The sequence below is a fragment of the Primulina huaijiensis genome, chromosome 12, assembly GCF_012295235.1.
Source record: "Primulina huaijiensis isolate GDHJ02 chromosome 12, ASM1229523v2, whole genome shotgun sequence".
Lineage (NCBI taxonomy): Eukaryota > Viridiplantae > Streptophyta > Magnoliopsida > Lamiales > Gesneriaceae > Primulina > Primulina huaijiensis.
This window is the reverse complement of record NC_133317.1, coordinates 5,430,846-5,444,958: the sequence shown is the minus strand read 5'-3', so window position 1 is coordinate 5,444,958 and position 14,113 is coordinate 5,430,846. Positions and strand designations below refer to the sequence as shown.

General features: G+C 31.0%; 1 protein-coding gene across 1 annotated transcript; it reads right to left on the bottom strand.

Annotated features, from left to right (window-relative positions):
• Positions 1-11,315: 11,315 nt before the first annotated feature.
• On the bottom strand, positions 11,316-14,113 carry LOC140990553 (protein TIFY 9-like). Its single transcript, XM_073460291.1, has 6 exons — positions 13,939-14,113; positions 13,685-13,838; positions 13,497-13,590; positions 13,302-13,407; positions 13,174-13,231; positions 11,316-11,657 (listed from the first exon to the last, which is right to left on the bottom strand). The coding sequence occupies exons 1-6, from the start codon at positions 14,024-14,026 to the stop codon at positions 11,579-11,581; spliced, it is 579 nt and encodes a 192-aa protein (XP_073316392.1). The 5' UTR covers positions 14,027-14,113; the 3' UTR covers positions 11,316-11,578.

Sequence of the window (14,113 nt, the reverse complement as noted above, 5' to 3'; positions counted from 1 at the left end):
TGAGAATATATAATACACACACACATAGCNTATAGCTAGGTGAGTTTTATATTTTGGTTTTTTAAACCTGTTGGCTTGATTGATAAGGTAGAATACACGTACCCACTTTTCAACGAAGGTGGAGGGGAGGGCTCAAACTTTTATGGCCATTTCCAAGAACAAAAATTTACAATTCAAGCTACTTTCTTTTTGGATATCACAAAAGGTCCTTTTTAGGGTCTTTTGGCTCATCGGATACTTGGAATTAACTACAAATTATTCTTTTAGAATTTGTATACATCCCAAATTCCCCATAAATGTATATATGTCGCCTTAAATCAAGTTACATCGTCAGGAAAATGACAGAAGTAGAGATACTAATTACTAAATTAAACGTGGAGTGATTCTCATTAGTCTTAAATACATTTCTAGCTGGGAACAAATCAATTTATAAGTTCTGGGAATTAGAGGAGGCCATGTATCAAATTATAATATATTTATTTGTTTCCTTCTGTGAAGATATATAGTATTCTTGATATTAATGTTAGGTCTATTTTGTGTTCTTTCTTTTTACAAAAAAAAGTGACTAATTTTCTCAGTCTTTAACGGTTTGCATATATGAAAATTGGAGCTCAAAAGATTAGAAAGACAAGTCGCATATTTCTCCCAAAAAGTAACGTTTATCATAATGCACAGGACACCAATTAGGAAATCTATGTTCCATTACTCTAACATTAGATCCAATGGCTACAAGGAAAACCAGTCACGTCAATTTTTTTCATGTGATGCAATGTATCGGACAATTGAAGAAACACGTGTGACCATTTTACAATCATCGGATTAAATAAAGGGTAGTAAATACAGAAATATTTATACAAATATATTATAGATACGAAGCCTCATCAAAATTAGTACAAATATCTCATGGTGAAGGAAACCATATATATGGGACCCTAGCTAGTCAGATTTGATTATAAGTTACCACGTCTTCAAAATGGCTATTTAATTTCTATTCATGAATACCAAAATCTGCTGTCTATTCATTTTTTCAAGTTCTGATGCTTTGACGAAATGCATGAAACTCTTGATATGCCAGCTTTCGACCAATCTCACGTATCATGATGTCATGTCCTAACATAAGTTTGACTAATGTTAAAGAATAATTAGCTCAGGCTTAGGTTTGTGTTTACCCCGCCTATCCAACTAGCAAATTTTTTTTTCCCGAAAAGTAACTTTTTTGGTGTACTAGTTCTACTTTTACCGGTTTTGATCTACTAAGTATTCAAATTTTGGTTCGTTGTAATAACTTCAATTTTTTTTATTGCAAATCTATTTCGTCGGAATGCTGACGTGATATCGAAAATCGATGTATTGTCTATTGTCACGTCAGCGATTGAACCAATATAGCCGAAAATTAAAAGTTAGTGTATCAAAACGAAACTTTGAAAACTTAATAGATCAAAACCCTACTAAGATATGTAAGTGGACAAAAAAAAATATTTCCCATTTTTCTTTTCTAATTCAGGATTCCGGGAATAATTAGTTTTCTTTCAATTCATAAAATAATTAAATTATCCATATATGAAAAGAGTCATAGCTCACGAAATTATGTATGTCGTAGATGAAGTTCCTGGTATGCTTTTCGATATCCTCATGCCAATTAATATTGCGATATATACAACGATAAATCATGTTAATCAAGAGCTAGCGTCAATGAAATTAAGGCTGGCTAGAAAAAAATTAATTAATCAACATATAATTAATGTCAAATACGTATAATATTTGAGTTGATTGTAAGAATTATAAAGAAATGAATGGAGGGTTTGGCATGCATGATTATGTTTCCCATAAACAAAATAATAATTATATATCTAGCGACGTGGCCATGTATTGTATATATGGCATTCGATCTAATTTTATAGTTTACTAATTACATGTGCTACCCACCCCCCCCCACCCCCGGTACTCACACATTCTACACTTGATTTAACTGTCGATTGTCCCTCAGCAATAACCAAATATATAAATTATAATATTCAAATACCACAATTATATTTGTAATTATTAATGTATGTATCATATATAAATAATCATGTCTATGACTTATAATTCATCTGACACTAAGATCTTAAATTTGAGAGGATGTTTCGTGTTCGAGACTCAATCGTAATGTAGCCAGTGAGTTGACAACCTTGAAAGATTTTTTTACGTTTGAGAAGATGCTTATACAAATATCGTGGAATCATTTAATTTTGTATATTTCACAAAACCCAACAGTGTGTGTCAAAAGACGACCAATATGACATTCAATAAGATTTTCTTATGAACATCTTGCGACGCCCAACAAGCATGTGGGTGTCAGTATGTGTGCGTAGAGATGGATGGTAATTTGGAGGGGAGGGGGCAGCAGAGCGTGAGCTATCTAGCTACCTGAAAAGCCTATTGAACTTATTCCACCCCAATACAAATTGTTCTGTATAATATATATGTATTATTATTTTATTGGTACAGACAAGTAGCCCTTAACATATGGGTACCAATTTACTGACGGATACTTTATTGGCTGTTTCTATAATTTAACCAAGTGTTTCAGAAAAGTTCATAGGCCCAAAATTTTTTTAGAACTGCAAGTACTTAATATTTGCGGTATTTATCCTACCGCATGTTGAGTAGATAATTATTATAATGTTTTATATTCGACGACTGTTTTCACTGTACCAAAATAAATATTTTTAGTGTGTTTATGTCCTCACTTACTAAGAAACTTCTCAGGAGTCACCCATCCCAGAATTATCTCGAGTCAAGCACGCTTAACTTTGAAGTTCTTATGTTATGAGCTCTCGAAAATAATATAAATCTTTTTTATATGAATAGTGTCTACCAAATCTTTTAAGTTTTCTTTAACTGTATACTCACATATGTGCACAATTTTGGATCTCGTTCATTATTGGACGGAGTATCACAATCACCCCTCTTTTAGAATGCGACATCATCGTCGCGGCTATCTAATCGATCTATTAGAGTCGAAAATCTAGATGTGGCTCACGCGGGTTCAAGAGGTGGCTCTCGTGCAAGTAACATTTTGTCCCACGGGTTTAAGAGGTGGTTCTCACGCCACGTAACACTTGACTCGCATAGGACTTATTTCCCGGTGTTTCTGCCAACGACCATTTCTGATGCCACTTTATAACGCCACATATTCGATGACTGTCTCCATTCTACCATTACAAGTATTTACAACATTCTTATGTTATCACTTACATGCACCCTGAGAAACTTCTCAAAGAGTCACATATCCCAAAATTAACTCAAATCAAGCACTCTTAACTTTGAAATTCTTATGTGATGGGCACTCGAAAAGAATATGCACTTTCTTGATATGAGTAGTATTTACCGAATCTTTTCAGATTTCCTCAACTGTACAGTCTCATACTTGCACAATATTGGAGTCTCGTTCATTCTTTGACGGGGTATCATAAACATGTTTCATTTTGTACGTAATTTGGGATCCATCTGCTTAAATACAATTTGACCGGTAAATATTGGGAAAATCCTTGTCGAGGTGTTGAGCATAATGTCGAAGTATTGTTGATATGTTCAGAGAATCGTATCACCACTCCACCCAACTAAGGATGGAAAGTAAACAAAAGATCAAACATGTTCCACTAGAACGAACAAACAAACTATTAGATATTTCAAATCAGTCGGATTAAATCTTTAGGAGTTATATATATGGGCTCGAACCATTATATCATTTGAGCCAGTTTTTGGAGTTGAGTTAAATCTAAGTCTCAATCTTAACATAGTATCAAACCTCAAGTTCACCCTTATATGTTGGATTGCCCTATGTGACACTCGATAATATCTTTTAAACTCTATGCTCTATTTGTTCGATCTTGGACGTGATAGGGTGTGTTAGATATCTTACATCGACTTAATTAAGTATTAGAAGTTGTGTAGATGGACTTGAACAATTGTCCATCTTAAACTATTTTTTTGGATTGAGTTAAATTCAAGTCTTAATCTTAACATCGTGTCATGATTTTTTTTTTTCAATTTTTCGGACAAATAAGATTCCTCGGTCCTGTATACGTGGCAGAGAGCACAAACATATGGAACGAATAATGATGAGAGAGGAGCGTAGATGCATGCATGGGATGCTTTATTATATATATATAGTCACTTTTTCATCATCATCCGTTTGTGTTTGAATTAATGAGGGATGCATTCGATCTGCAATCTACTCTCTAATATACTTTTAAAAGGAAATTCATTATCCTTTCTTTCGCAAAATGATCTTTTTCCCCCAAAACGAGATATTTATTGCATTAAATGGGCAATTTGCATGTTTGGGCGCATCGAAGAAAAAGTGGTTCTCACTTTTCAACAGTTGAAAGCAATAGGAATAAGGGAAAGGGATGGCCCCCTAATTTAATCTATCGTCATGATGATATCATGAGTGCCATCATCATAGCTCCTCCATATTTATTTTTAGTGCGATCCCAGCAAATTTTTTCTCTTGTTATTCATAAAACTTTATACACAGCAATAATACATAATCATCATCTTCATGACTTTATTTTACGTATCGTTTTCATTGTGTGGGTGACGGAGGTCTCAAGTATTCATTCGATTCATGCACTTGTAAAAATTTTAAAAAAAATTGTAATGAGAACAATATTATACACACACACACACACACACACACACACACACACACACACACTTGTTGATTATCATTACTGAATAATTGATGGTTGCGTAAAGTAGTGCAATTGGGATGTATAGATGAGTAATTATGTGCTTAATTGGGACATTATATTATCGAGGCCAGTGTTTAGTTCATAAAATAGGAAATTAGATAGAAAAGAATAAAGCATTGCATGTGGTATGTGGTGTGCCGGCATGCAACTATCAAATGTATATAGTGCACAAAGTTCACACGGATCATGCCTATATTTTTATTTGTAATTTTGATTTTTGATATTAAAGAAATCGGATTTCAGTATTGTAATTTTCGTTTTTTTTTATAATTTTAGTTATTTTCTGTTTGGATGCTGATGTGACATTTCACACATAAATGTCATGTCGGCGTCATGTTAATGTCTCATTGGAGAAAAGATCGAAATGACAAAAAATGCAAATATAGCGGACTAAACTTGAAATTTAACAATTTGATGATGCAAACCGCTAAGAGACAAATATATAGGAGAATGTACATTTTTTGTTCTATTACTTGGACGAGTTAACAATATTCAAAGTCATGTCAGCAATTTTCGGTTACACATCATCATTTTTCGGTGTCGCATCAGCATTCCGATTAAAAAGCTATAAAATAAAAAAAAACATATTATAAGATCAAAAATATCGATATTGGTAAATATATTATGTGGGACCAAAATTTGTTACCAATTACAATCATGGATATAATTAAACTATTGCATTCTTCGTCGTTTTTTTTTACAGGAAAGCTAAGAGTGTAAATATCTTATGATATCGACTAGTCTTAAAGAGAAAGCGAGGGATATGTTTTCTATTGGTGCCATATCAGTATATTGTTGAAATATTTACACAAAGGGATCGGAGAAGCCTTTGATGGCAATTCACATTTCTTATTTCGGATTAGTTTGAGCCAAAAAAATTTTGATTAAATGAAAATTTCATGAAACGATCCTTTTTCATTAAATGATTTATTTTTATTATTAAAAATAATTTGAAGAAAAATCCATTTTATGTACATTTTTATAATATCTTGATCTGAATAAAAAATTTAAAATATTTTCATCAACCAAACCCACTCAGAGTAATATAGAATAACTTTTGTACGTTTCTTAAGTTTGTAAGATAGTGGGAATTAAAATGATTTCAAAGCAAACACAAAGAGAGCCAACTTTCTATAAGTCTCCCCTTCTTTTCAGGGATGCACTTTTGCATTGCATGTTTCATTCTCAACAAGAACGTTGCCCTCACGTCCACGCACAACTTATTTTTGTTCTTTCTCTATGATTAATATAGCCGGTGGGGTACCTATAATATCCATCGATAACATATATTCTCTTTTTTTTTAGCATCACTAAATTCAAAATTAATGTTACATTTGTAAAAGATCACAAACTTTAGTTTATAAAAATTATTATTAATTAGGAATGGAATAATTAACCGGAAAAATATAATAGGAAGAACGAAGTTAATCATTTTTATTTAAATTAAAGTTTCTAATTTTCTTTTATATAAATTTAGCTTAATCCTCCTATAATAGTTAAGATATCCATTTCCTGGAAATTTGGACAATGCAAATAAGCTCATAAAACTGCAGCGAGCGGTGTCATATTCGTCTACATAAGGATGATTTCCCAAGGTCACGTCCTACATTGCTCGGACCGTAATCTTTGAGTTGCCCATCTCCACTTCTCGAACTCCTGACTATTGACCAAATGTTCACATACGCTACTAACTCAGAATCGTGGTATATATATATTCTCAAATATGTGAACGTTCTCCCTCAGCCAGTATTCTCAATTTACTCTTGTGAAAACTAGTAGAACTAGCATGACAGGATATTAATGGTATCCATAGAAAAACATGCATGGCAAACTTTGTCATGAAAAAAGTTATTCCTTTTAAAAAAACAATACACACACCTCAAGGATAAAATAATATTTATAAATCCCCTTGATATGCGTACGTGCCAATATATAATTAGGGAGGGAACAATGGAACAAGCAGTAACGCATTATGCTGAAGGCCAGTGCCTTTTATTTGCATGTCACCAACCCCTAAATATTCCTTTCTTTTCTGTCCCCATCATTATTTTCTCAGCTATTCCATCCCTATGTCTATGTATGTATATGTTTTCTTCTTCTTTTATATGTACTTGTAGGTAAAAAAAAAAAGGTATTATATATCTACACTTCTCCTTCATAATCAAGAATAACTATACCTCAACTCATAAATGAATAAAGCTTAATTAGAGCGTCCATTGATCGGAAACTGCCCGATGGCGATGGTCGATCCACTTCTCGATTCAGGGTTAAGAGTATTTGGTCAATTTACTAAGGAAGTATAAATGTTGGAAAACATTTCAAGTGTTACTCAAATTTAAAACATTAATGTAGTTATTTATTATTATTATGTATAAATAAAATATGTAATTTTTTTTTTTATTACAACTCACGCGGGGAGAGGGGATCGAACCCGGAGAAACCGACTATTCCGACAGGGGTGAGACCACTGGGCTACAAGGCCATCTCAATAAAATATGTAATTGGAGATGCTTGTTACCAGGAATTTTTAAAAATTATTTCTCGGAAAAAGTTGATGAAAGAGTCATGCGGGAGAATAAAAATAGCGGCGTACGGCACAACCCTATAAATTCCCGACAGTGCAGGGAGAGGGGAGGGGCCATGAACTTCCACGCCTGCATGGATATGCGTGGTCTGGGCTTCATTGTGGGCCCCATTTTCTGAACACGCGTGCAAGCCCGCTTTTCATGGGGGGCTCTCCTCTGTGGGCCCTGATCTAAATGTCTTAATTATTCATTGTTTTCAGCACTTTTAACTGTTGATTTGATGATATTATATTACATAAAGATGAGAATTTTGGCAGGTTTTGGAGTTAAATTACTACGCCTTTCTTCCTCTTCTTCTTTTTCCGTAAATTAAAAATCAGAATGTTATTCATTTATTTAAAATGAGAAATCGGAATGTTATTCATCTATTTATTTAAAATTCTCATTTTTTTCGAGCTGAAATCGAATTATTGACAATAAAAAATTTAATTGACACTTTTTAAGAGGGTGGTGATGGGTGATAGAAAGCATAAGTAAAATGGAAACGATCAACTATATATACAAAATCATTTTCTCTGATGGAAAAAAGGGTTGGGTCCAAAATTTTCAAAAAAAACAATGAGAAATCTTCTATTAGTGTGCATATATATTATGATTATTTTTTTATGTTATGATTGAAATGTTTTCAAAAGAAATAATATTCTACACTGATATGGGCCATTCTATGTTATTGTTATTATTATTATTATTATTTAATCACATGCATGGTGGTACAATATTTTCAAGTATTCACAAATATGGCACCTTCGAATCATTTAATCGCCATTATACGTACAAGCTCATGGAAAGCAATTCAAAGTACAAGCTCATATAATCGAACTTTGAATTTATATATTTGATTTTTCACAAAGATTAAAATTGTCACACCGCTCGCTTGAGAGGTGTCGACAATGATGTTGTTGAACAATCATACATTTAATTTGTAAAAAACAAGTTTCGTTTTACAGTATAAATCAAACTAGTCTATTTTATAAATAACTTGTTTTTATGACGACATTTTCCAAAATATAATAAAAATATGAAAATATTTTTGTAACTAAAATAAGTTCTTAAACTTGAAAACATCTTTTTCATCAGCCCCAAAACATATGTTGCTCTTTCTCGCCTAACTGATCTTTGTTCTTGTCTGATAATGGAGAGCAAGAGATGAGTGTTTGGAAAAACACTAAGCAATTAGGGGACGATCAATGCACAATATATATTGTTGCATAATTTTCGAAAGTAAAGAATTTGAAGACAAGACATATCATAAAAAATCACAAATATATAATATTGATATTTCATCTTAGTTTCAATATTTTATTGATCAATTTATAATTCTTAATTCTCTAAAGGACGAGGCAACAATTTTATATTTACCATGCATGTAGGGGTCATACAATTTTCAAGAATTCTTTTACATATAAAACTTGAAAAGTAATAGTGTTTGAAATTCTTTCTTACACAAAATATAGAACAAAAGAAATATGCATGATCAGATCTTTCAAAACATATACATATAATTTTGTTTTTAAAAACATAAGCGTGCTTAAATATTGTTCCTCAAAAATGTGAAGAGCCAAAAAATGGATATTCTCGAAATTTTCTTCTCTTAAACCTCGAAATCTTGTGCTTCTTTGGGAGAAATTTTGTAATGTTTTCACTATTCCCCTCTAGCCTTTCTTTCTTCTTCTTTTTTTTTTTAAAAAAAATATCAGTGAAGGAAATTGTGTAAATTTTTCGAATGGCAAGAGGTTCTATTTATAGTCGTAAAGACTGAGGAGATAGACATGTCATTTTCATTTTCAAATTTCAAAAATCTGGATATTTGAATTTTTTTTGTTGAGGATAGATAATTAACGATCACGATCTACTTATCTTTGTAAATCTTTTATCTTGAAATATACACATCTTGATGCTACTAGTTAAATTTCGAAATTCATGCATCTATCTAGTTTAAGTTTTGAATTCTTGTTTCACAATTGGGCCGTTGGTTTTATTTACATGTTTTTTTAATTGGACTTCGGAAATCTCTATGGGCCGCAATTGATCTTTTGTAAGCTAAATAAAAAATTAAAAAAAAAAGAAGAAGAAGAAAAGATAAGTGCAATTTCTTTATCATTTAAGAGGTGAAATAATCTAAGCTCAACGAAAAAGAATGAAAAATTGTATCTTATAATGTATAATTTATCTTAAAATATGGACTTTTCCCCATTATATTCGTTTCAATTTGAGTATACGTATAACCAAATTTTCGATCAAATTATGTAATTAATCATACCATCTTAGGTTCTTATTTCATAAAATGTTGAAAATAATGGAATATAATATTTATTTAGTAATCGTTGGCCCTTTAGTTAATCGGACTAAAAAAAATTAAAATTCAATAAACTATGGTGAGCAGCATGACAGGTATACAAATTGGATGAGAGTCCAGTAACACCGGCCTCATTCAAATATTGTATGGTACATAAACCTTTGTTGAGGGTGATTATAAGAAAAAAATAGTTAAATTTAGATTTTTTATTATTATTTTCATGAATTTGGTCCGATTATTTCGATTTTTGTAATCTAAATCTAAAAAAAATAAATATATCAATTTGATTATTCGAACTTTTGGAAGAAAGATCTGGTTCAGTCCTAGATGTTTGGCTCATTTCTCATTTTGATGTCAAATGTTTGGCATTCTCGGTTTTATTCTAAACTTTTAGAAATTTTGACTAAACTAGTTTTTTTGTCGATTTAATGATTAAAACTAAAAATAAACATGATATTTGACAATTACACATAAGCACATATCATGTCTACCGTTAGTTTTAACCATTAAATAGACGAAAAGATCCATTCGTTCAAATTTTGTAAACATTTATGGTTAATTGGGAACGCCGAAACATTTGAAGCCAAACCGAGAAAAGTGTCAAACATCTAAGACTCTAAGACTGAATTAAGTCTTTTATCTGTTAATTTTAATCATTAAATTGATGAAAATTATCATCTTAATATTTTTAAATTTTTAAAACGTTTAGATCTTAACTGATAATGTCAAAAATATTTGTTACCAAACCGGAAAATAGATCAAATAATATATGAGACTGAACGAGTCTTTCCCCGAAATTTTGAAAGTAAAGTGTGTGTGTGTGTGTGTGTGTGTGTGTGTATATAGGCAGAAATCGCCTACAATATCTTGGGTGGATTGCTTCCTCGCACGACTTCCTCACCCATCGAAGCCCATTTCTTCCACGTGTTGAACTACCTTTTCACATATTTTTCATTTTTTATTTTTTAAAAATATTTAAATAATTCAAATAATTAATAGAAAATTTTAAATAATTAATGAAAAAATATCGATCGGAATGATCTTTAATTTTTCTAAAAAAATTTATTTTCTTTAGCGTATCTTTTTCCATAAGCTTTTATATTTTAATTATACGTAACTTTAGTTTTTTAAATTGTTTGCAATTTTTATTTATTCTTAATTATATTTTTTAATCTAATAAAAAATTAATATTTCAAAATAATATATATTAACATATCTCTACATTATCATTTCAAATTTGTATAGCCATGTACCATATGAGATAAATTATTTTTTCCCTCGCAGAACATGCTCTAATACAGGCGTAAGCCTGACGTTTTTTTCCCCATCATAAAACAAAATCAAAAACGAAAAAAAAAAATAGATTATTCGTAATGGAAACAAGTCTTATCATTGTAACACAATCCAATGGTGAATGTTATATAATTCATTACCCATGGAAAAAATGTGAATAAAATGACAAAATAATTGTTTTTTGATCTATTAACTCGTTTAATTTTGGATTTTAGTCTATCAATTAAGTTTCAATTTTTTTAACACTAATTAACTTTTAATTTTTGGATATTTCAGTCTAATTGCTAAAATACTTCGGAAATACTAATATAACATCTAAAAATGTTGATATGACATAAAAAAGATGTATCAAGTATCACGTGAGCAATTGAAACAAATAATAAAAAAATTAAAAGTTAGTTATCAAAATAAAACTTTAGAAAGCGTAAAAATCCAAAATTTGACAAACTGATGAACCGAAGAAATTATTTTCCCCTTTGTATGCACGACTAATCCATGAAAAAGGCGGATCATAACTTGACGCAAACAAAAACCTAAGAGGAAACTGCGACGGAAGTAGAAAAGTCGTACACAAAGTAAAGCATAAAAACGTGCTTTTAAGAAACCATGGACCATTAGCAAATACTAATTAATTAACGCCTTTCAGGGAAATTCTTCGTCTGCTAATCTCTTCTCGCAGGCACGCTTTTGCTGGAGTTCGTACCATTCGTGTGCCACAAATATGGGGATTCCATTATCAGCCTACAAATAATTCAGACAAACTAATTGATAAATAATCATATAACTTAGCAATTAATTATAAACAGGATGAGCAGGCCTTTTGATTATTATTATTATTTATTTATTTATTTATTATTATTATTATTATTTGCTTGAACGATCAAATTTAATTGGAATTTTATTTATTTAAATCAAAATTAGCATTTTGAGCATTTTTCATCCTATACAATTGGGGTCAAATGTTAGATTTTAAATTATCAACATATATGTCAATTTTCATAAAATTGTAAAGGCATGCTTCAGTAAAATGAACTTCAATAAATTCTTTACCATATCACTAATTGTGGAGTATTTTTTTTGTTACATTTGAAGTCTTTTTCATCTTATATAATGTCGTCAAATGTTAGATTTTAGATTATCACAATATATATCAATTTTTATAAAAATAGTTATGCATGAATTCTTCAGTAAAATGAACTTAATAAATTCTTTACCATATCACGTGAAAATCATAATGAAATGTCATTTAAAATTTAGAAACCAACTTCTACTGCTACTCAATCAGGCCACCAAAACAAAAGATGACACGAGACATAATATCAAATCAAACATATAAATCCTAAAAAACTGGGGTTGCTGGAAGACTATAAACATCAACTAGAAAAAAAATATATTTAAGTAATTATTGCAAATATTAAAAAAATATTTTTTTTGGTAAATTTACGAAACTTTGTAAAAAAAATCTATGATAACTTTTTTTTAAAAAAAACACAAACACTACATTAATGATTTATTGTATTCTAGCAAAGATTTCTGAACTATTTCAGATAAAATAATAATAATAATAAAGCCCGAATATATTTATCATGGAGTTCGTTTGGTTACAAAAGTATTTAATTTGTTTCAAAAAGTGTTTTTTTAAGTTAAACTTTTAAAAGTTTTTTTTAGTAAAAGTTGTGATATGTTTGTATTTAGATGCATGGCTAAAGAAAAAATCATTTTTGAAAATTATAAAATTTAATGAAATAAGTGTTTTTTTAAGCATTTGTTTACAAAAGTATTATAAGTGTTAGATTAATTAAGTGTTTTTTAAAGTAGTAAAAAGCTCATACAAATGCATATAAAATTATTTTAAAAAAAAACACTTTTCTTAGAAAGATACTCATAAACTTCGTCTTAAAATTAAACATGTTTTATTTTTTTTCAAGTAGATTAAATATGCCATTGAAAAAATGACAAATTTCTGGTTTTATAGAGTGGGTCTCATGTGAGACCGTCTCACGGATCTTAATATGTTAGACGGGTCAACCCTACCCATATTCTCAATAAAAGTAATACTTTTAGCATAAAAAGTAATACTTTTTATGGATGATCCAAATAAGAGATCCGTCTCACAAATACGACCCGTAAGACCGTCTAACACAAGTTTTTGTAATTTTATAAAGTGATAAGTGATTATTTTAATGATAAAAAGTTAATATATTTAACAATAAAAATATTTTTTAAAAAACAAATACTACGTGTACGAATGCAGTACCTTTCTTTCCGCTTTTCGAGAAAGCTATGGAGTGATTTCCTCCTTGCAATCGGCAAATCTATATCAAGACGAACCAGGGTGAAAATGGAATTAACATCCAATAATAATAATTATCGAAACAAACAAACCTCCATTGAGAGCATGTAGGAGATATTGTGCAGTCTGTTTAGATTCGGAGCATTCAGCAGATTTTGGGAGCCCACCTTCCTCGGCAAGTTTCAGGATATCTTGTGCCTGCACACACGCTTCACTGATCAACAAGATCAAACAAACAAAAGATCTGGGACAAGAATATTGGGAGAAAGAAGAAGAAATTAAAAAACCTTATGGGAAGAAACATCGAAAACGGCAACCGTTCCGTTGTAGAAAATCGTCATCGGAGCAGTTTCAGCATTTTCTCCACACCAATTACTCAGCCTATACACACCCAAAAAGCAACAAAATTGTTTCGAATATATGTCGATGCTTGAATCGAAGGAAACCCACATTTTTATTTTGTAGTGCTGAATACCTTAGAGTAGGATCGCAAACTGGAACGGAGGGAACGTTTTGTTGCGTCTCCGGAGGAATGCAAAGCGATGATTTCTTCGAATCCAGCACACATCCATTGGCAATCACACTCTTCAGTATCTCTGGATTTATCTTCGATATCAGACCTTGTATATCTGAAACCCGTATTGTTTACAAAAATAAGAGCTAAAATTAAATTATAGTACATGCAGAAGTATATGAAACTTTGAATAGATCTGAAAAATATGCACGAACCACGAAAGCTTCTTTTTCGATCGAAAGTGGGAGAGTGGGAGGATTTTTCCATGTTCAAGAGATCTAGTTCGAGGCCTGATTTTTCCATACAGCAGTGGTGATTTTTTTAGAGACGAAACGCAGTGATTATAGGGATGGTGGTGGGTCGGGTTCTCTTCTTGTGGGTTGTGTGTTG

What these genes read in the sequence shown, in the direction of transcription:
- LOC140990553 (XM_073460291.1), bottom strand. Translation starts at nt 14,026, where the DNA reads ATGGAAAAATCAGGCCTCGAACTAGATCTCTTGAACATGGAAAAATCC. An exon ending in TCGAAAAAGAAGCTTTCGTG is followed by an intron (nt 13,839 to 13,938) that starts GTTCGTGCATAT and finishes TACGGGTTTCAG; the next exon opens with ATATACAAGGTCTGATATCG. An exon ending in TCGATGTTTCTTCCCATAAG is followed by an intron (nt 13,408 to 13,496) that starts GTTTTTTAATTT and finishes GCGTGTGTGCAG; the next exon opens with GCACAAGATATCCTGAAACT.